This window comes from Idiotropiscis lumnitzeri, chromosome 1 (assembly GCF_059441095.1).
Source record: "Idiotropiscis lumnitzeri isolate Australia: NSW breed Sydney's pygmy pipehorse chromosome 1, RoL_Ilum_1.0, whole genome shotgun sequence".
In the NCBI taxonomy this organism is placed as follows: domain Eukaryota; kingdom Metazoa; phylum Chordata; class Actinopteri; order Syngnathiformes; family Syngnathidae; genus Idiotropiscis; species Idiotropiscis lumnitzeri.
In genome coordinates, this window is record NC_142391.1 from 42,673,485 (window position 1) to 42,695,880 (window position 22,396).

Below are 22,396 nucleotides of genomic sequence, written 5' to 3' on the forward strand. Positions count from 1 at the left end.
ATTTATTCCTAAACACTACAGGTTTTCATGAAAAAATACACAATGAATAACTATAATTGAAAATGGTGCATGGGCTGTACTCCATTACCAAGCAACCATCTGGGGTGGCTAATTATATTTACTGCCGTGACTGCATACCTGTGTTGTATTTCCTTCAATCAACTTGAGTTTTTGTGCATATAATAAATAGTAGTGGTCTTTTTGTACAATGTTAGCAGGTCCACACACCGCAATAGTTTTTATCTCACCCGGAAGATGTTGACTAAATATTTAATGATTGGACAGATTAGCGTTTGGGAGTTATCATGCTGATACCAGGAATTAAACGTCTCCATCGACCCAATGGATATCCATCATGTGGAAAAACATTAAGAAGTAAAATCGAGCATGTACGCTTATTCCAGACGAAAATGTCAAACCTGCGCTGTTGTTGCATCTCGTCACAATAAAACAGTCCTGACCGCTGCAATATGTGAAAACCTTTATGTTGTGGGTGCCGCAGGAAGTGTAAGTGAAGCTTCATGACATTTCAATCATCACGATGCACATGATTGACATATGGGAGGGGACAGCAGAGTTGCCAAGTGTTACACCTTGTCCACATTTTGTTTCAGAAATCATTCAACACTAACTCGCTGAGGAGTGTTTTTTTTCTTAAGAAGGGGGGGGGGTCACCGCCACGTAGTGATGGGAAAATGAAGCTCCAAATTTGCTTCATGAACCAGTTATTGTATTTTTGAGTCCTCTAGATAGCACTGTTGGTTTAAATAAAGGGTTTAAAATATGGCAAGTCAGTGTGCTTTCAGCCCAATGTTGAACAGAGAGTGCCATCTACAGGAGTCCAAAAATACTACAACTGGTTCATGAAGCTGATTTGAAGCTTCACTACCATCACGGTCTCCCAATCCAGAGACACTATCCCTAATGCCCATGCAATGTTGTAAAGGTCTGTCTCACATGACAACATCCAGAGCCTTTAGGAAAACCGGCTTTGCCACCGAGGAGCTTTTCAACTCCCTTGGTTACCCCAGAGAAAAGCGAGTCCACTTTGGAGTCTTGAGGCTGTACTTCCTCAATAAAAGGCGTGGTGAGGAGGTCTTCGCGGTATTCTACTACGACTCACAACGTCCTGAGTCAAGGTCAGCAGCACCCCATCTTTACTATAAACAGCGTTAATGGTGTACTGCTTGTGGACCAGAATTTCCTCAAAACCGTTCGGAAGTCGTTTTCCGTGATCTCATCGAACTCCTCCCACGCCCGAGCTCTCGCTTCAGCAACCAGCAATGTTGGATTCTCCTTGGCCAAAAGATACCGGTCAGCTGCCTGCGGAGTCCCACAGGCCAAAAAGGCCCGATAGGACTCTTTCTTCAGCAGGTCATTTGTGATCCCTAAGCAAAAATAATGCCAAAGGGCCTATATTTTTGGTGTGCCATTTAGTCTCAGTATAATGTGCCAAGCCATACATGCGAAACCCATGCACCCAGATTCCACTGCAGAAGATATAATTCAAACTTCTCTTCCCAACTGACTGCCAGTACTTTCAGGAGATAGAGCCAAAGCTTAATCTAAAATATGAGAAGAAATAAGTTGAGTTGTACATTTTTTTTTTCATTTTATGCGTGTAATCAAGGATTAAAACTCACATAAATGTGTCAAAGTTGTTTTGAAGTAAAAAAAACTGTTGTAAAGGTAACTATCTGAAAAACCCTCGCATTATAGCATAAGGTGACCATGTGTAGATATTTATATTCATCTAGTTTTATTTTCTTCTCATCATGCATCAAATGGATGCCTTTAGATATGAAATATTCAATATTTTCTTTTGTGCAAGCATGCCCTCAGATCCGCCTACAGGGGCCATATAATTTTCCTCTTTTTCACCCCTGACTTGTTTTCATCTCTGAAATATAGATTTGATTTAAAAAAAATACTCATAACAATCTGACGGAGCAATAATGTATGTGTGTACGCGTGTGTGTCAATAATCCCTTATTATTGACACAACGTTTGATTTCATGCCTCCCTTTCTCCCTTTGTATTTTGTTTGAAAAAAAAAAAAAAATATATATATATATATATATATATATATATTAAAATGATTTTAATCCTAGATACATTGCACATGTGCCGCATTCTTCAAAGATTTCAAAACGTTTTACTTTTAAACATGGGCTCGACTGCCCGCAACCCATGTTTTCCCACGTTCATTAAGTTGCAACCCACTTTAAAACTGAGCAAATACCTTTTTTTCAACCACAGAAATCATCTTTTTAAACATAAACACACACAATAATGTGTGAAGTGCATTTCAGAGAACTTAATTAGGGGAGAGCTATAGAGACCAAGACGAACAGCAACAATGACGGCTGTGGTCAAAATGTTTGCCACAAATAAACCAAATTTAACATTGTCTGAGAGATTAGGAGTGACATCAAGGATTCACACGTGTCGATCATTACGTGAGGTGTGTTTACCTTTCTGACATCAGCAATTTTCGCAGGTTCAAACTTCTAAATTGAAAAGTGTTTCAAACACAGGGGAACTCATTTTTGCTCACGAGGATCTTGGTGTACGAACTTAAATGAACAAATTCTTCACTTTAAAGTGTGTTGCGCCGCATCTGGCAGATGGCAGCCGTCAGTTGCGCCATAGGGAGGCCAGCAGTTTGATGATGACAATGGTGGGCTGTGGTATGGGTTCTGAGTTTGGATAACAGAGAAGAGCCACTGCTTCATGACATTCATGACCATTTGATTTTTTTTGCACTGGCATTCATAAACCACCACTGCCTCATTTAGCAACATATTAATGCATAGCTCAGTAATTGAAGAATCTACGGACAATTCCTGAAAGCTAAAACAATTCTTGCAAGATTTACAGTACATAGTCACTAGATTGAACATATTGATGAGCTTTGGGTCTTGTTATACTGCTCGATGTAAATCTATAGAGAGGCCAGTTTATCGTGTTCACAGTTGGAATTGCACTGAGCAAGGCACTAAACCGAACACACACTTGATCACAATGCAATGGCACAGTCCCAAATCAGACAGATCGCCCCGGAGTGTAAATTGAATTTGCCCATGCGGTACAATTAAGAGATTAAAATTTCAGTGGAACAAAACAATGTTGGGCCATATAATGTTCATGGATCAAGGTTCTGGCTGCAGAAACTGGAGAGCAGGATGAAAGCATGTGGATGGTGTGGCGAACACAATGTACTTTGCTGCACAGATCTTGGAAAGAGATTTTGGAGCCAACAGCAATTCCTTATCTTCAGAATCTGGGGTTTGATTGTATCCTCCAGGATCACAACACTCCCCCCCACAAAGCCCGGATAATCAGATTATTTCCAGAATTTGGAAGTGGAGAGGATGGAACAGCCTACTGTAAGTACAGCCTTCAATATACTTGTGCGAACACTTGTGGGATCAGTGAGGGCTGCACGTTCCAGGGTGACCACAAAAGTGATGCTTGACTTTCACCACTCCTGACTGAGAAATGGCTCGCCAACCCATAAGAAATGTGGTCCAGCTGATGACCAGCAAGAGGAGAAGCTAATGTGACAGTCTTGACTCAACATTCTTTTTGTTGATTTGGCATACTTACAAAGATAATATTAAAATAAATAAATTAGTAAATACGTTGAAAACCTTCCTTTCACAGTAGCACAGCTGTGATGAACGAGCATTTATAAAGGAAACATGTTGCATCTGAGACCCGATTTAATTTATGACAAGGACTGTCTTGTCTGAAAGCTAACTGTAGTTAGCACGCACAGGCTACCGTGTGCGTCTAATGGAACGTCGCACGCGATGTCCTGCTGTGGTGCGCAAACATAATGTAGCGTCTACATGTGGTGGCGTTAGACAGCAAACTCACGTGTATTAAAAACCAGAACATAGTTTTTATATTTGCGTGATTGACATAGAAACAACAAGAGCACAAGCGCTAACGTGCGACCACACAGCGCGTGTTGCGTTTATGGAGTCGGAAATTTCCCTACCCAAAGTATTACATGACACATTTTCCACAACTCATTAATGGCAACACCCAACAATAAAACATAACACATATTACATATTTTTCATTCATCATTACTAACTATAGTGATGCACTGAAAGCCAATGGAAGACAGGAGCTATTATACTATAAAACAGAGTTAATTACATTTCATAAGAATTCATAAGAGCAAATTAATGCAGTGAACTCCATGACTATCCAAATTGTAGACTTCAGGCAATGGATGGGGATTTTTTCCTTATTTTTTTTCTTCTTTCCTTCAACAATGTCTTCTGTCAGCTGCCACTCTCTGTCAACGTACTGACAACAAAGCTGTCCAAAAGCTTGAAACAAAAAATAAAATTGTTTTTGTATAAATTATTCTATCAGCTAAGCAAAAGCATGCAGACGAGCAGGAAAATGGAAGCCAATGTTAAGATAACAAGCTATTTTGTCGGTGCATATTGAACAGCCATTGTACAAAATATGGAAAGACCTTCCATTACGGAAATTCAGACAGCGAGGGCACCTAAAAAATTTTTGGGCAGGCCGAATGAATCTACGGAAAACACTGTTGCAGTATATTTCAGTGAAAATGAGTATGTGTGTACATTAAGCTGCACATTAATAATATTTAGTGTGAACAAAATCATTAATTAAATGAAATAAAAGGATAAAACAACACAGCGTTTTTTAGTGTGTATGATGTTTGCTCTCCAGTTAGGCGCTCGCTACATAATCTTAAGTTGCTTTCTGAGTTCTGTTGTGATATTTTTAGAAGTTGATGTGTGCATTATTAGAGAGGTCCAAACACAGTACATTTTGCAGTTTTCTGATGGATTTCTACGGATTTCATTGCTTTTTTTCCCCCCCGCTCATGTTGAGTTTTAGACTGTCCCATGTGCCTGTCTACCACAGTTTCCTCCGTTCTGGTTATTTACAAACACACTATGTACATATTTTACAGGCATCATGCCACATTACACAATGGCTCGCAAGGAACATTGCAGATTCACTTTGAAAAGTGAATAGTGAAGCGAACGTTATTTTCAGCAAGGCTGAAATGAGTTGTTGGAGAAAAGACTGGCCACCAGTCCAACAAAATCACTACAGTATTTTTTTACGTTTTAATATCTAAGTGATGAACAACTCAACAGTAATATCTCATGATTCAAAAATAGTTACTATGATAAAATAAACATTAGAAAAAATGGGCCACAATCACCTTGGGGACTGACGCTTCTGGTGTTTCCATAAAATGTTCAAAAAGGAGAAAACAATATTCCAGGGGTCACCAACTCCGGTTCTCGAGAGCCAATACCTTGCATGTATTAGACAACACACCTGATTCAAATGATCAGGATCGTTATCAGGCTTTTGCAAGGCTTGCTGATGAGCTGATCATTTGAATCAAGTGTGCTTGAGCAGGGAAACATCTAAAACACGCAGGATAGGTCCCCTCGAGGACTGATGCTGGTGACTCTAGTAATAGACTGAATAAAGTGGACAGACGTCACCCTATTTGCCTATTAGCAGATTTTATTTCCCCCAATATTGTTTTTCAATGTTAAGAAAAATAACTAAAATGGGGTGGGTAGTGCCATTTGTGGAAAAAACATATTGGACCTTTATTAGCGTTTTTTCCCCCAAGGTTTTTGGGGTTTAAACTTTACAGATATATATTTTATTTTATATATTTAACTCATCATCTCAGAACAAAACACCCTGCTTAAGTTACCACTAGACCTGGCAAACCAACACTGCTGGTGTGTGGCGCTTACAACTAAATGTACTGTAGAGGTTTTGAGAATTGTTTCTAAGAAAAAATCCTGTAAAATGGACTCCAAGGAACAAAGAAAGCTATTACAACAGTCTTCGCTTTAAAATGGACTTCACATTTGGTGATTTTACATTAGTTAAGCTATATTATTCAAGTAAATACCTGTAATAAGCTTCACAAAAAATTTATCGCAATTATATATATATATATATATATATATATATATATATATATATATATATATATATATATATATATATATATATATATATATATATATATATATTTTAGCAAACAAATCAACACAGCACTAATCTTGAATGCATACCACAATTTGTTTTGCATTATGAATTATGGAATTAGCCATTGCTGAGTCACATTCCCCAAACGGTGTATTGTGAAGTGCAGTTAGTCCTCCGACGCTGTGATGGGTTATTGATTAGGTCGCCCTGTCTCCTCCTCTCTGTCTAACTCAGTTGCCATTGGTTAAGCGTGAGGCGGGCTCGTGGATGGTGAAGCCTGCTAGCACGCAGCCAAAGAGAAGAGAAGATGCTCTTACTCCTTCCTTCAGCTGTTCAGCCCTTAAGCTCATCTCGCTTCAGTCAGAGCTACAAACGCTCGAGTTTCCGGCTTTCCAGACGGAACTTGCGGTGCCTGGACTGGTCCAGCACGGAAGAAGAGGCAAGAGTGCGTCGCGGAGGTCCTGCAAACAGCCACTTTCGCCTAACTGTGGAGCACTACGCGTCGGTATGGGCGCGCTGAAGAAAGGACGCCTTCTTTACACGGCGGGTCTTCTACTTTTTCTTTATTGCACGTCATCTGTCATCTCCAAAGGTAAGAAGGATTTTTTTAGGTCGCTACTTTGCGTGGACACTTCGGGTGACAGTTTAAAAAAAAACATCCTCCCAATTGTGCCTTCCTGTGGTTACGCACCAACATTACATTTGTGAAAAACGTGTTAAGATGTAGGAAAATACAAAGTAGCCGATGGCAACATTTCCTTGTGGTTTTTCACCCTCTTTCTATAATGGTACCAGTTTGAATTATTTGTCCCGATACGCAGGAGAGGTTAGTTGGTCTATTGATTGGCCATGCCGTCACTTACATCGTAGCAGTAAAGTTCCCACACTATGTTCTACACACTCGAGCGTTGATATTGCAGTCATATTCACCTCCCGTTATTTATTTATTTATTTATCATTATTATTAATGTTCTCACTATTATTTTTATTATTAAGACCGAGTTTTTCACTAAATCATCAAGCTTCTCCGAGCAGCGCTGTGCAACAGGCATTAGTTAATTTTCAAGTACGGACGATTTACTAGAATTCATGTTGGAGTGAGAAGATTATTTCATTTAAAAGCGTATTTTTAAATTAAACCATAAGGAAACTATGGGTTCCCTGTTATCGGGTAATAGAAAGCCGGCTGTTTGATTTAGCAAATTTGGCAAGGTTTTCCTTCCTGTTTTGTAAAACATTGAAGTGCTCACTTTTCATAATTACTTTCTTGGTTGATGTCGAGTGATGGCAGTTGAGATGAAAAGATTAACATGCGACAACATTTCAGATTTATTTGGATACGGATTTTGACTTACATCTGGATCAGACATACAATTTAGAAAATTCATACCCATAGAACATACCCATTTTTCTTGCAGGGAAAGTCTAACAATGAAAAAAAATACACTATGTCAGATCTGGCTTTTGCCAGTGAGAGACTAGATTAACTCTCGTTAAGGGTGTAACAAACACAAAAAAACCAACCTAGTTGGCAAAAACAAATGTGAAGGAGAGTCAAGTTGGAAAAAACATCAGAACCATTGGACAAACATTTGCCAGTACAACCAGCCCCGAAGAAGAAATAAACCACCACTGCACTAAGTAATAAAGCTGTAAAAGACCCGAAAAACATTAGTGGGATGTGAATCACGCATTGGCAAGATAAATACAGAAGTCGGAATGGAATTTGCCCAAAAAATAACAGAGACAAGTCTCAAACAATCGGGGCCATGGTTTTTATAGCCCGAGACAAAGATTAACCTTTACACTTACGGCGCAAAGGCTTAAGCTTTGAGGCAAAAGGGGATGTGCTCATGATTCCTAACGCAGTTCATCTGTGAAAGTCAGTGGAGGTAATTTTACGGGCTTGGATGTCACCTTCTGGGAGGGGCTCACCCATCTTAGTAGCAAAATGAACTGACAAGTCTACAGAAGTTTTTTTTCCATTTTCTCTCAAATTATAATGATGCATGAATCTTATGAGCACAAAAACAGACACTGGTTTGAAAGAATGTTACATACAATTTTGGGGACTAAAAAGGCACAATCAATTACTTATGAGTAACCGGGCCCTGTGAGTACATTGTGAAGACTGTTTGTTACTTTCCCCTCCCCAAACCGTGTACTTCCTTGATGCCCTTTATGTGTCCCAGTTTGATGTTTTAATTTGTTGAAACAGCAGGACACAACTCAAGGCAGGCAGTCATCTGGCTGCAACAGAGTTGATCATTTATCATCACGCTATCACGACTCCGTATCACTACAGTCATTAAGCCGTTTTATGTCACTGGAGGATTATGAAGGAAATACGAGCCCAACACAGTAGTGCTGCTGTGAATGTTTCACTTGCGCCTTGTTTGAAAATCAATAGCAGCCCGAAACATGATGGCTCCAATAGAACAGATACTGAAATAATCGTCCATAAAAGGAGAGGAATGAATGTAAAAAGGCAACTTCGAGCTATTTGTATTCTGACCGAAACGTAGCACACTATAGAGAAAATAAATCAATATTTTCACCCCTGAGGTCTTAAATTGCATATGATCTGTAAGAACTGTAAGAATGTCAACACAGCTGGAATGTAATTTTTTGGGAGCAACATTTATTGTGAATAGACCTATTTCTTTTGACTTCCTGCGAATAATAAGGCTTCACTTGTTTGACATTCATGATTGCTACTGGCCCTCCAGAGAACTCTGTACTAGTGATAAAAAATATAAAACATGTTCCTATTTCCCTTTATTCACTGCCCAATCACTTCACTCTCTATCAATTCCAAAACGGACATGAGGAAAGCTTGAAAATCTACCTCAAGCGCCCGTTAATCCTGCCCTAAAAATTTCACTCATTTTGATTTGGTTGTGTTGAATTAAATAAAAGGCGGCCAGATTTTTGACTCAACAATTCAGGCAATTTGCTAATGTTTTTGACCACATGCTTTTTATACCATATCAAAAAATTTGAGAATAATTCATTAGGGGTCTGTAGGCCTGTCACTATAGTTACTAAGTCGACATATGGAAAAAAAATGGAGGCGATGATTGGTCATTTGCTGTACGCGCGTGCTTGTTTCCATATGCCATCCACAATCACCCAGGCTGCTTCGTTGCCTCTTCCGTCATTCAGCCTGTTCGCCGCTGTGTGAGTTGGCTTTCACTCACATGCACACATATACGCTAAGGGTGGAATGGCTTTTGAAACCCGTTCAAACAGTTTGATTCACATGTGAGTGTGGCATCGGTTCATATGCAGGAACAACTTTTTTTTGTTGATTTATTAACGACCCACAGCAGTGTACAGTAGTGCTAATAATAGCCATGTAGCATTAATGCTAACCAGAAAAACCTTGTTTGTTTTTCTTGTGTTGTTCGTATGGACCTGTGTCTGCAATAAAGAATATCATCATGCTCATCGGCTCACATACCTCTACGGTGCTGTTTTTCATTCGTTGTTTATGCACCATTGGTTCTGCAAACATTTGTTCCCCGCACCAGCTTCTTGAAGAGATTGGCAACTGGCACCAGATATCCATTTCGAGTGCCAGACTTGAGAGTGAAACCAGTTTACAGAGTCTGTATCTCACCAATACTGGTGCAGCGAGGGAGCTTACATTTGGCTTGAAATCGCTTTTAGTTTAATCAAGCGCACCTGTCTATGTGCATTTTATTTAAGATTTATTTGGGCTTTTTGAAAAACAATCGTTGCTGAGCCAAGGTACTTATTTTTCATGTAAAAAAATCTCATGACTCATCTCAACCAGTAGGGCTGTAACGATTCACTCCAGCCCAGATTCGATTCTATTTTCGAGTATCAGTTCCCAATTTTGATTTGCTTTTTTATTTTTTATTTATTTTTTCTTCTTTTTTTTTTTAAATCACCGCCTTGCTTGTCAATTTGAGCTAGTATCATGCTGCGGCCATCCAAGAGCGCAAATTGCATTGATGTTTGATGCAAGCACGTAAACTATACGCTAAGCCGAGTTGCACGAAAAGAAATACTATGAATCCCAAAAGAAATACTTGGAAATATATTTCATTTTTCTTGGGCACCAATCCATTTTTTTACATAGAAGGGAGTGAAATCTGTGAAAAACTGTGCTGAAAGAAAACTAATCCACTTGAATTGATTTTTAATTTTATTTTCTTTAACCTTAATACAAAACAAGTCACTGATGGTGTAGTGGTAGACGCGCCTGAATTATGTGTGGGTAGCGTGGGATTGGTTCCCACTCAGTGATGGCGTCGGTGTGTGCTCTGCGACTGGCTGGAGACCAGTTCAGGGTGTAGTGAGCCATTCGCCCATAGTCAGCTGGGATAGGCTCCAGCACCCTCCCGCGACCCTGTACAGGATAAGTGGAGTGGATTCTGACACATGATGATAATAATACAAAACGTTTTGTTTTACTTCCCTTGTATGCATAATATAAACTCCACATTCAAAATGTGATATACCTAAAAATACCAGCCGTTACGTGTTCCAGTCTGAGAGCGTCTGTCAAATTGCTAATGTAGCCGTCATCTTATTTTATGTCCAGATAAGTATTGATTGGAAAACAAAATTTCTGTTTCACAGCTGCTGGCTCGCCGCCCTAATCGCCAGACTTCCGTTAAAAATCGACTGTACACCCAAGCAGTCATTTTGGGGCTTTCCTCACTCTGTATTTCACTGTAGCTGTGGTTTTAATAGACAGAACTTTTGAGTGTTCAAGTGTTCTTTAAAAAAAACAAAAAAAAAACAGGCTAAGATCGCAATTATGTATTACATTCTTTTTTTGAAGAATTGTTCGGGTTTAAAAACAATTCCGATTGCATTTCAATAGCTTTCAATTTGACGTGGATTTTCACTGTTCACAAGGTCCCAACCACTTGTGAGGAGCGTGGGTCAAATGTATCACATTTTGATTTAGATAATCACAATCACATAATCCCTATATCATACCATATCTTCTATTCGTAACAACAGGTGTGTCACAAACACAAAGAACACATCATCTTGGCAGTAATGGGACTTGCAGAGCTCGCCTGCTACTTGGGTGAGACGCAAGCTTTTAAAGATCAATGGTGATGTTTGAGGCAATGAGTCACAAATGGGACCCCCCTGTGTAACACCAAGAAACATGGAAAGGCTTTTTAATGGCTTTGTACAATTTTAGTTAAAAAAAAAAAAAGGCTGCAAATACAGGTCAAACAATTTGGTTTGTTTGCAGGTGGGTTTATTTGGTAGTTAATGTTGGTTTGTGCATGTTTGATTTGCTGAAAGCTTAGTATTGTGGACATAGTGAGAAAAACAATTAGGGATGGAGGATAGAGATGAGTTCATATTTGATGAAGGATTATTCAAATCACAAGGAAGTGGCAGCAATGCGTTGCAGAGTTTTGCAAATATGTTACACTACTGTAGCAGGAGGTGCATATTGAGATGAAAACATTTGCCTTGTGGAATTAGTGGACCTTTTCGTTTTCAGAACAGGATTTGAAAAAAAACGTTGTCAGGTCTGACAAAAGTCAACAATTGACATGAACACATGGCACTGTCAATCTTATTTTATAATCTATTTGGCAAACAACACAACATATTGCAGCTCTTGTTTCTTTTTTTTCTTCATTTTGAAATGGTAGTGGCTGTTTTTGTTCAGTTGAGATTTAATAAAGAGTGATAAAGGCTGAGTTGATCACTTATTTCCCATCATAGTGACATAGAAAGCGAAATGGTTCCTATGTTGTCCATACTCTTGGCAGAATGAATAATAATCATCAGTCTTCCATTTGTGACAATGTGTGCAGTTCAGTGCCCAGATTTACATTTTAATTTAACTAAATGATCATCAGTAATACAGTAGTAATGATGGCAATAAAAGCCAAACCCTCTTTCATATTGAGCTAGTTGAGGATTGCTGGCCTGGGTTTGTTGTTCTGTTATGTATTTGCTATGTTAAAGCTTTAAACTTTCTCAAGACCCAATAGTTCGAATGTCGTCAACACTTAAACATGGGGATCACTCAGGCCTTCTGGCCATGTGGCCACCTACATTAGATATAAAACATCTACAGACCACAAACGACTATTTTGCTAGTCGACTAGTCACCAATAGTAGTCACTATTAATCGACTACTCGGATCATCTGTAAATCGCAACATATCACACCAGCAAGCCGCTCTATTATATAGTATAAGTCTAAGTAGGTGGGTTTCCATCCATCTGTTTTTATTCAACTATTTCAAGAATTGAAAAAAAACGCTAGAAAAAAATAATTTAAAAAAGTTACATTTTCAAAAATGTTTTTGTGCTTGCAGGCAATGGATTTTCCAGCATATTGAAAAAATTGCAAATTATAGTTTTATAGTTGCAAAAAATTGCGGCAGTCAATATAGTACTTTAAGGTTTGTTAGGGGTGATGAAGTCATTGAAATATTTCCGGAATTAATAAAAGAAGCGAACATTAACGCGGGAACATGCCTGTGTTCGCACACGGGCAGAGAAGGACCCAGTGTCCCCTTACATAAACAATCTTCTTTGCCGTCTCCTTTTCATAACGGCTCGTTATGTGGTGAATACTGACACAGTTGTGACCAGAGTTCTTCTAAACCACAAATGCTCTATCTGCAGTCTGTCCATGATCACTTTGGTTGACAGTCAGCCGAGTGTCTTGTGGAAGAGAGACGCTCTCATATGACATCATCTCATAGCACAGTCTCCTCTCCTCTCTGTATTAAAAAAGATAATTACAAATGCAAACAGGCATAATTTGCACGCTTTCTATGCACATTTTTGCTCAATTATAAAATATTTTAAAAATATTTGGATTCAAACTCCATCACTGTTAAGGGAGTGATTGTGGCTAAATATAAATGTACTATATGTTTGTGTTTTGTTGCCTTTAATTTTGTTTTAAGTAAAAAGCATGCTGTGTTGGGTTATCAGGTCACTGATTTAGCAATTAAAGAATATTCTTTCTTTTATGTTTACCTTCAAAAATTCCTGACCTGAACTAAAGCCCAAATGCCTTTGTTTGGAGGTGAAAGTACTGTAATGCTTTGCAACTTCATCGATTGATCTTTTTGCATAAATCACTTAAGCTACACTGGAATGCAAAAGAGCACGAAGCCACGCCCACGATGAACGATCTGTCTGACTTGCTTGATTGTGTGAGGCCAGAGTGTTCTGTCAGTCGTGAAAATGCAACTATCTGTAGAATCTGATTGGTCACTTCACCACTTTGCCCAAATGCAAATTTTCTTTTGTTATGATCCTCACTAACGTTTAAGGGGTTCTTGCGCATCGCCTGGTTTTGTAAGTAAACAAATTAACCAGCAAACCGTGAGAAGCACAAAATCATTTGCCGTTGCCCTTTCGTGCGTGGTAGAGGTAATAAGAGACATGACAAATTCCTCCATTAAAATACACAGAAAAATAATGGCTTACATTTTGCTCCTGTCCTACTCACCCTAAAAGTTTTGAGAAAAATCAACAAAATAATTCTGAGTCCATGTGCTCAAATTCTTATGAGGAGTCTAATGTAAATGCAAAGTTTTTTTTCCATTTTCAAAGACATACAGATCAAGCAGTACCTTTTATTATTTCCCTTTAAAAAGATCTTAAAAAGAGAATTTCTGCGAATATTAGCCATCCTTACACATGCTTGAGATTCTGCTTTTCCGCTAATTAATAACATAATTCTCAGTGGAGCTGTTCCTCTTAATCAACAACACAAACAAAACAGTCTTTGGTGAAAAGCATTGCTAATATGTGTTTTCCCGCAGTAATTGAGCCTTTTCTCTTGATCAAATGGGGGCAACTGCATGATTACACCAGCTTGTACTGCTTCATATCTGTGGTTACAGACAAATGCACCAGATGCTGTATTTTATTAGACCAGTTTATCATAGGCAACCCCAGAAAACCCCCTTTCTCACTACCATAAGGCATTTGGGAAAGTGTGCCACATCCGGTACGTACAAAAGAACCACACACTTATGCATTTCACCACGTTCAGTTTATTTGATAGCATCGAGGTCTGTGCTTTCTTTAATAGAAATGTAAGAGTCCATCTCTTATCAAGCCTGCGACAATTTATTATTGTTATCAAAGAACATGTCTTCTTGATGTATCGGTCAAGGGCGCAATCTCTGCTAGACTGTCACAAGTAAATGGCCTTTTGAATAATTGGAATTTTTCTTTAGAATCTCCTTTTAGTGAAATATGGTTACGAATAATATGACATTTTTTTTTTTTGCTATTTTTACTACCTGCTTAGCTTCAGTTGAGCAGCTGAGCTTTTAGAAGCGATCACACATTTTGTTGCTCATCTTAGCATTGCTAAGAGCATCACTTTTTCATCTCCGATGTACAGTATGCCACCCCAAATAGTTCTCTGCTGTTACTATACCGACTCTCATGGCCTTGAGGTAGCTGTTCAAACACATCTTCCCTTCATCCATGGTGCACTATCGCACACCCACTGGGACAGAAGAGTGCTTCAGGACAAGTTGTGATGAATGGACTGTCCAGCTCCAGTTCCAGCTTGTTGTGTCCTGCCCTATGTGGAGGGACTCACAGGCTCGCTGCGAGCAGGTACATGTTAGTCATTGGCCTGTGCTATTTGTGACTATAGGTTGACATACAATGGTGCAGCAGAATTCAAAAGGAGCTTATTTTACAAATCGGGAGTAACCTGGGTTTGTGGTTAATTCATATGAATGCTCACTTTTGAATGACAAGGTCTATATTAACAATAGGTTTATTACAGTGGTTGTACTTTGCGGTGGCCCTCTTTCATGTTGACAGGTGGTTGATGGGGTTGATTTCAGGGCTAGTTGTTAAATTAACCTGTGCAATTAATTACCATTGTGTCATGCTTTTCAGACCAACAATGGGCTTTAACATCCAAACGCAGCATATCAGCCATGCATTTTATGTTGACTTTTTTTTCTTGTGGCTCTCTCGGGACTGACTACAGCCTGGACTTTTCCCAATCAATCACAAGGCACATACAGTAGATACAGACAGACATTCACACTGACACAGCCGTTGAGCAGCTAACTGCATGACAGTCAAAATGTGTGTCATTTCCTACGTGTTTACTATTTACATATGCCCATCCAAAAATAATGTTCTTTTCAGAGACATCCAGATATCAGCAAGTATTTGGATGTGTGGCTTCTAAAGTGAGTGGAATTGGATTTTTTTGGGGAGGGTGCTTGTGTTGTCATCTGCCCTTTTACCGTCTCGGCTCAATAATAAAGAAATCTTTTCGAGTTTGTGTGCACAGCACTAGCTGTAGTCAGCTCTACTAATCATTAGAAAGCTGGGCAGCTCTATGTTATCTTGTCTTTATGTTTGGCCTTGCTGTACTTGCACTTTTCCCACCCGATAGACTCACACAATTTCAAAGCAGGTCGATGTTTTATAAAAACGAAGGTTTCTCGGGCGCCAAGTGAAGCGGAAACGAAAAATAAATACATCAAATAATAAAAAATAAAAAAATGTCTGCAGCAGAGTTTTAAAAATCTTTCCTAATGTTGCCTTCATGCTATTTTAGATTAAGTTGGTGATGCAGTGGTTCACGGAGCTGACTTTTTCTTTTCATTGCGGTCACAGGTGAACTGGAGCCGGTCCCTGTTGACTTTGGGCAAGATCTAGGGTGCACTCAGAACTAAATTTGGATTGTATTGTACTCTTAACTGTTAACCAAGATAACTTTTACCATTCGCCAAAGGAATAACTCAATGAACCGATTCAATCATGTTCAAACTTTTTTTCCATCTGTCTGTCAGAGTATCCCTTGCTCCGCTCAAAGCAACCCGCATGTAGTTGCAGGGTAAACAAAAGCAAGCAAAACATATTTTTTTGTCCGGTCTGAATCTAGCATCCATCCATCCATTCATCCATCCATTATCAGTACCGCTTTCCTCACATGGGACGCGGGGAATGCTGGAGCCTATCCCAGCTGTCATCGGGCAGTAGGCGGGGTATACCCTGAACTGGTTGCCAGCCAATCGCAGGGCAAAATATGGCAACAACCAAATATCTCTTCTATGGCAAACTGCATTACAGTCGGCGTTCCCTTTACTGACGGGTACCAGCAAATTTTGGCCATGCTTGGAATTCCTATTAATCCTTACTAGTATGTTTCACTACTCTTATGTCCATCCATAAATTAGAGTAGCTTCAAATCTCAGACTTTCCCAGTTGAATTGTCATTGGGCACAAAGAAGAAAAAAAAAGATTTGATACTTTTTAATTTATATTTACACCTGGCAATAGAGATCTTTCTTCAACTGATCTGTGAACAATTTTGGGATTAGAAAGACTTTATAGGCTTTACATGATTTAGAATTTCAAAATTTCTATTAAAGCAATGCCAGCTACTTAGTTGTTTGGATGTATATAGGAAAAATAATCTGGTCCTAATTTATTGACTCATATGTGATTTCAAGGTAATTTAGTGACATGTTCATCCATCCATTTTGCAAAACGCTTATCCCCATGAGGGTCGCGCGCGTCCTGCAGCCGATGGTTTTGAACATGTGGATTTGCTTGTAGACACGTGGAAAACACATATCTCAGTAGAACATTTGACCTTCTGTTCTCTGATGCAAATATGAGACTCATGAGTTCAGACGCTATTCTGCGTTGTCCATGAGCTGAATGCAACAACCCCCTGCCCTCCAAGAAGCACATGTTGCCACCTATGGGAGTTGGCGTCCATTTTGCGCGAATGTACGCGATGCAGCCAGGATTCGATCGGCGAGGTGGAGAAGGACCCAAGATGCGAGCAAGCAGGGAAAAGGGTAACTTAAAGGGAATTTATTAACTGAATCAAACAAAGACAAACAACGTGGCAGGGTGCAAAAAATGACAAAGGCAAACTAAAACGTGACTAAACTGCGTCAAGAACGAGGAACAAAGAGAGTGACAAATACTGAGGGACATGAACGTGAACGAGAGCAAGAACGAGATCGGGGAGCGTCTGTGACAGTCCTCAATGGAGCAGCAACAGGGAGCCAAGCGGGGTAATGACCCGACACTGGGTTGAAGGTCTGGGAAACTTAAATAGTCAAGTAATCAGGGGAGCACATGGGGATCAGGTGTGTGATGATTAACGGGGAGCAGGTGTGTGGCTGGCGCGGACGAGTGCTGAGGGGAAACGCCCCGAAAACAAAGCAAAACAATAACATAAAAGCATGGAACGTAAACATAATCACAAAACCCCTGCCATGCCCGACGCGGATCATGACACTGCATGAGTGGCAGCAGGGATCCGCAGCACAAAGTCGCAGGCCTGGATGGCAAGAAGCTAATTTTGTTGTGCTAACATCGTCAGCTAATTGCTGTCAACTTTTATACCACCGCAGCACTGACTGTTTATTACCCGTGGGAGCTGGAGTCTAAACATCCATGCCTGGCTACCAACTGAATCACTTAACACAACTTGAGTGGAGCTAGATGTCCGAAATATAACCAGTCAGGGTTCGTGTGCGCATTCTTGTTGTTGTCTGCTTCAGCCTGTCTAAGTGGAGAATCGATCAGGACAGTTGTTTTGATTTTGTGGAGGTGATCTCATGAGCTCACGTTTGAAGTAAATAAATTCAAAATATTGCACAGAATGCTTTTATACTCTCAGAGGTTGTAGTGGATAAGACTAGTAATGTGCATTTGAATTTTGGTGGTGATCGGTCACCGTTTTAGACAACAAAACTGACAAAGCAAGCAATATTACCCTTGCTTGTCTCCCTGCTGTGACGCTGACGCTGAAACCGGAAAAAAATAAGCCGAGATCCAAAAGGGGGCGTTCCAATTTTTCATAAATCTTATCATAAAAAAATAAATCACTACAGAGTCTTTAGGACAGGGGTGGGCCAACTTTTTGATTGGCGGGCCACAATGGGTTCTAAAATTTGACAGAGGGGCCGGACTAGGAGCAGATAGATGGAGGCTTTTGGTAACCTCATCTCATCTGAGAAAAAAAATACATTTAAATTTGAAATGAAAGTGAACAAAAGCATTACAAAAAATATGTCTTTGACACGCCACAGTATTTAGAAAATAAAACATTAACAATGTTTTTTAATTTAATATTTTTCAAGTTCAGTGGGCCGGAATAAAACGTTTCACAGGCCGCATGTGGCCCCCGGCTGTAATTTGCCCACGCCTGCTTTAGGGGGTACATTTTAGTTCTGATGTTATTTTTACATGCAAACCTATTATACAAGTGCCAATGTCCAGCCCAATCAAGTGTCCCTTTAAACAGCACTTGTCAAACTTATTGCACTTACGTAGAATTACAGTATGTTGTCGCTTGTGAGTGTGCAGTCTCCGTTCAGAATTATCACATTGGTACAAGGTACTTTGTAAAAAGTAATCTAAGACAGAGTTCAAATGTCTGCTTTGCCTCCAAGTAAAATTTCAAATCAATCTTTAACATTGGCTAATCACCCATATTGACACAGTGTTGATTAATGATTTTTTCTTTCTTTTTTTTACTGCATGAAGAGTGTGATTTCCAAATAGAGACATGTCAAACTGCAAAGAACGGTAAGCAGCAACTCTATTTATGAGACCTGTAATCTTAAATTTGGCACCACTGGGCTGTGACAGAGGCCACCAATCATTTCCACCAGGGTTGTTTAATGGTCGCTCACATTTGACTACAGTGTATGAATGTATTAAAATGCCGCGCGTCACACTTTTGTTTTAATATTTTAAGATGCTTCCATCTTTGAATTTCTGCTCAAAGGCACTTTCTCGACTGCCTTTCTTTTTTTATGGCCTATTTGAATTTGACAGTCTGTTCTCACACGCAAATGGCTATGCCTCTCATATAACATTACTCACTGAAAGCATCAACCTGGTCTGACAAATAATCAGAACCAGCCTTTCAAAAGTCGCAGTCACTGTGAAACTGAAGGTAATATGAGAAGCTGTTCAATGCCTGTCACCACAGCAGAGACATGAAATGCTAGCTTTCAGATTCGGCGAGGCGCTTCACATATTTCAAGATAGAGTTGTGAAGAGGAAAATGAGGTAACCACTGCCGCTATCAGCTGTCATGTTTTCTGGTGGAAAATGATGGAAAAAGCCATCATGTCTTTCCTTTCCAAATATCTTCTGGCCATTCACAACATGTCACTGCTAGGCTGCCACAGGGTGCACTTGTGGTACAGAATTTAGTGTATATTTGAATTATACTCCACTTTGATTTGTCTTTGTGGGCAGTGTCTGTAACTCATCAATTCCTCGTGTGCCTGAGGCGTACTCCCACGGCTTTCTTTTTATGCTTGAAAATTTCTCTGTTGAAAGTCCTTTTGGCTTTTGATGCAATCTCAGAGTGCCCCAGCGTCAGCACTACAATTGATTACTTTTCTTTCTATGGAAACCGATGTTTACTCATCTTAACCTCATGGGCAAAACTGCCTCCTTTACTGATTTGCTGTGGTTTGTGCCCACACACCATCCAAGGAAAATGGTTCTTTTTAAACGGACAATACCATTGTTAGAATTTACAGCAGTTATGAAACAATCTGGCGCGTATTGGACCATTGGCCTCGAGCTGCATTGGCAAAATTGCCGCTGATTGAGTCAATGTTCCCGCAGTTTATAATATTAACAAAAGCGGATCAATACTCTCTCGTAATTAGTTGGACAAAGTTAAGTTTGGGGCTAAACAACACATTGCAATTGAGCGGTGGCGGGCCACGCATTTCATACAAAGGACTTCAGTGAAGTCCTACTTAGTCCTACTTGAAATGAATCCCACTCGAACTACCATCATTTATGACACCACGGCTGGATAAATAATATACAGAAATACACTTTAGCACGACTGAGTGAGTGTTGGACGATCTCGCTTCTCTTGAAAATGGCCTCGCAAGTATATCTGCAATGAAATCCACACATTTCCCTCCTTCGGCCATTGTGGTTTAAAACAGCAAGAATATATTTTAGATTTTCAAACAGTCGCCAGTTACGACTTTCTGGTGTGTTGATTCCACATAGTGCTGCCCCCACACGAGTGAGTATCCAATCACAAGACGCTTTCACCACCTTCAAAGTAAGGCCAGCAAGAAGGCCTGTCCGTCATCAACTCGTGATCTGATTGGCTATCGAGACTGTCTATCTACTGAAAAAGCCCCCTTGAGACACAGAACAGACGCCCCCACAATTGCATCTAAATTCCTTGGACGATTGGTGCGTGTTACTGGTATTATGAAATCTGCCTGGCAACACAAGCTAGCTGAATTCTGATTTGATAAAAACTATAACCTAAAAATACAACACTCGGTTATAATATTGTAAAAAATTGGCTATCTGTTAATCTGTTCTTGTTTTGAGAATTGTGTTTTGCTGAGTTGTGTTGTTTCCAACTTTTCTGAATGCGTCACGTGACTCACTGGACAGGAAGGGTGTGCGAGAAAGAGAGAGAGTGTGGGTGATCCGTTGTGCTGATGACGGAGCGAGTTGCCCGAAGTTGGCATTGGTTACGACCAACAGAGCCGTTTTGTAAGAATAAAAAAGTGATAATTTAATGCAGGTCTGCCATATGTCTTTCGAAGACGCTACAGTATAATCAATGTGAAGAATATAATCATGATTTCTTGATTATGTTGGGCCAGCAGAGAAGGCCTTTTGAAACAATTTCCAATTTAATATTGTCGTCAATTTCATGGTGAAATTGTCAAAAACAGCTCTTATTGCAATGAATTCTTTAAAGTACCATTTCAACATTCCTGGCGGTCATGGTTGTGTTGAAAATACATTGATCACTTTTAATACGATCTAATAATGGTAGAGCTGGACTCCACTGCTTTCATTGTGTGTCACACATCACAGATATGTTCCAGTGTTTTCTTCTCTGTGCATTCTTCTTGAAACACCTCATTTGGAAGATTTGTCTTCATTTGTGTCCCGCAATGCTAAAAAAAAACCTAATGTGTGCAGTTAGTCCTTTAATGTTCACTGAACTGACGTCTGAGGTATGCCGAGGTCCTGCGTGACAGATATTGTGACAGCTCTCGCTGCATCTTGGTTCAAACTCAAAATCCAGGTTGCGTTTGAATGCGGAAGCAACAAGAACTTCCTGTGGTTTTTAAGATTTGCAGGTTAATATTGTGTTGTTCTGACCACAGGCACACATAGTGAGTGAAAGCTTTTCTCAAGATACCCCCTCTCTACTTAATGGCATGTGAAATCCATATTGGGGCTGCAAGCCAAAGAACCCCTGCAAAGTAACAAAAATCACCTCCCTACACTAAAATGCTTTTAACATCACTCACATGCATGTCAGGGGTACTCTCTACCAGTAGAGAAACTTCAACTTGAGGTAGGAATATTACTTTTAGGAGAGTAGTGTTTCCGCATTGGTAAATGCACCTATTACATATTAAGTATTATGCATTTTGAATTGCCCAAATAATTAATCCGAGCTGCCAACAAATGCAAATAAATATACTTGAACAAACAATATTTGCACCTCTGGTGGTTGTGCAATAGAAAACATGCTCGATTGTGCAAGAAATGCCAACCTATAGCGTAATAGTGGCATCCATGGTGAGGTTCTTTAGCTCAACGGAGTGATGCTGTACGCGCAGATTGTGTAGAATAAATTGAACTCATTTATCAGCACAGCGAGTGCTTCAATAATGAGGGCTTCATGGGAAGTAGAATGGTAATTGAAGACAAAAAGCATTTCTAGACATATGTGTTACAGTTCAGCGTCACCTAAAAATATTCGTCATTGTAGTTCTGTCTGGAGCAGTTTGGGTGGGGGGGCATGAGAAACACTGAAAGGCATAAGTAATACATCTTATGCCAATATACAGAAGACGAACTCAAACGGATTACATAAAATGAAAGTATAAAACCTTTAATCCATGTCAGTCCTTATAATCCGCATGAACTGCGTCTGTTTAAGACGCATCAAGTGCTACATAAAGCACTGCTTCACTGCCTGTAAGCAGCCTTTATTGGAGGGGCCTGTTTGTGCTGCCTCCAAGAAGTGAAAACATTGCACTCGATGTTCAAAGTATAACAACTACATAAGAATGATTTTTGTGTGGGGAGAAAAACAATCCCTCCGTTAACTTTCTTGAGCGTGACTGTCCACATTTCGACGTGATTCTTGTTTACTGCCATTTGGTTATAATTAGTGTTTCTATGTCAAGGTTTGTCTTCCTGCAGACTCTGAAAATCGTCCAACTGGAAAAAAAAACCAACTAATTGCTTGAGTTGCCTTTTATAAGCAGCACCAACTTTGGGTAATTTGAATAACGGTTTCAAGCAAGTGTGACAATCTCGCTAATCCACTGCTGCATCTGTCCCTTAAGCAGTCTTCCGTG

The 22,396-nt window shown here is 39.7% G+C and overlaps 1 protein-coding gene across 1 annotated transcript in view; it reads left to right on the top strand.

The window, feature by feature from the left end:
* Nucleotides 1–6,305: 6,305 nt before the first annotated feature.
* unc5db (unc-5 netrin receptor Db) overlaps nt 6,306–22,396 on the top strand; it is a 208,739-nt gene continuing 192,648 nt past the window's right edge. The window contains exon 1 of the mRNA XM_088301616.1: nt 6,306–6,616. Coding sequence (XP_088157742.1) covers nt 6,532–6,616 — 85 coding nt within the window. The 5' untranslated portion in view covers nt 6,306–6,531. The remainder of the gene's footprint in view (nt 6,617–22,396) is intronic.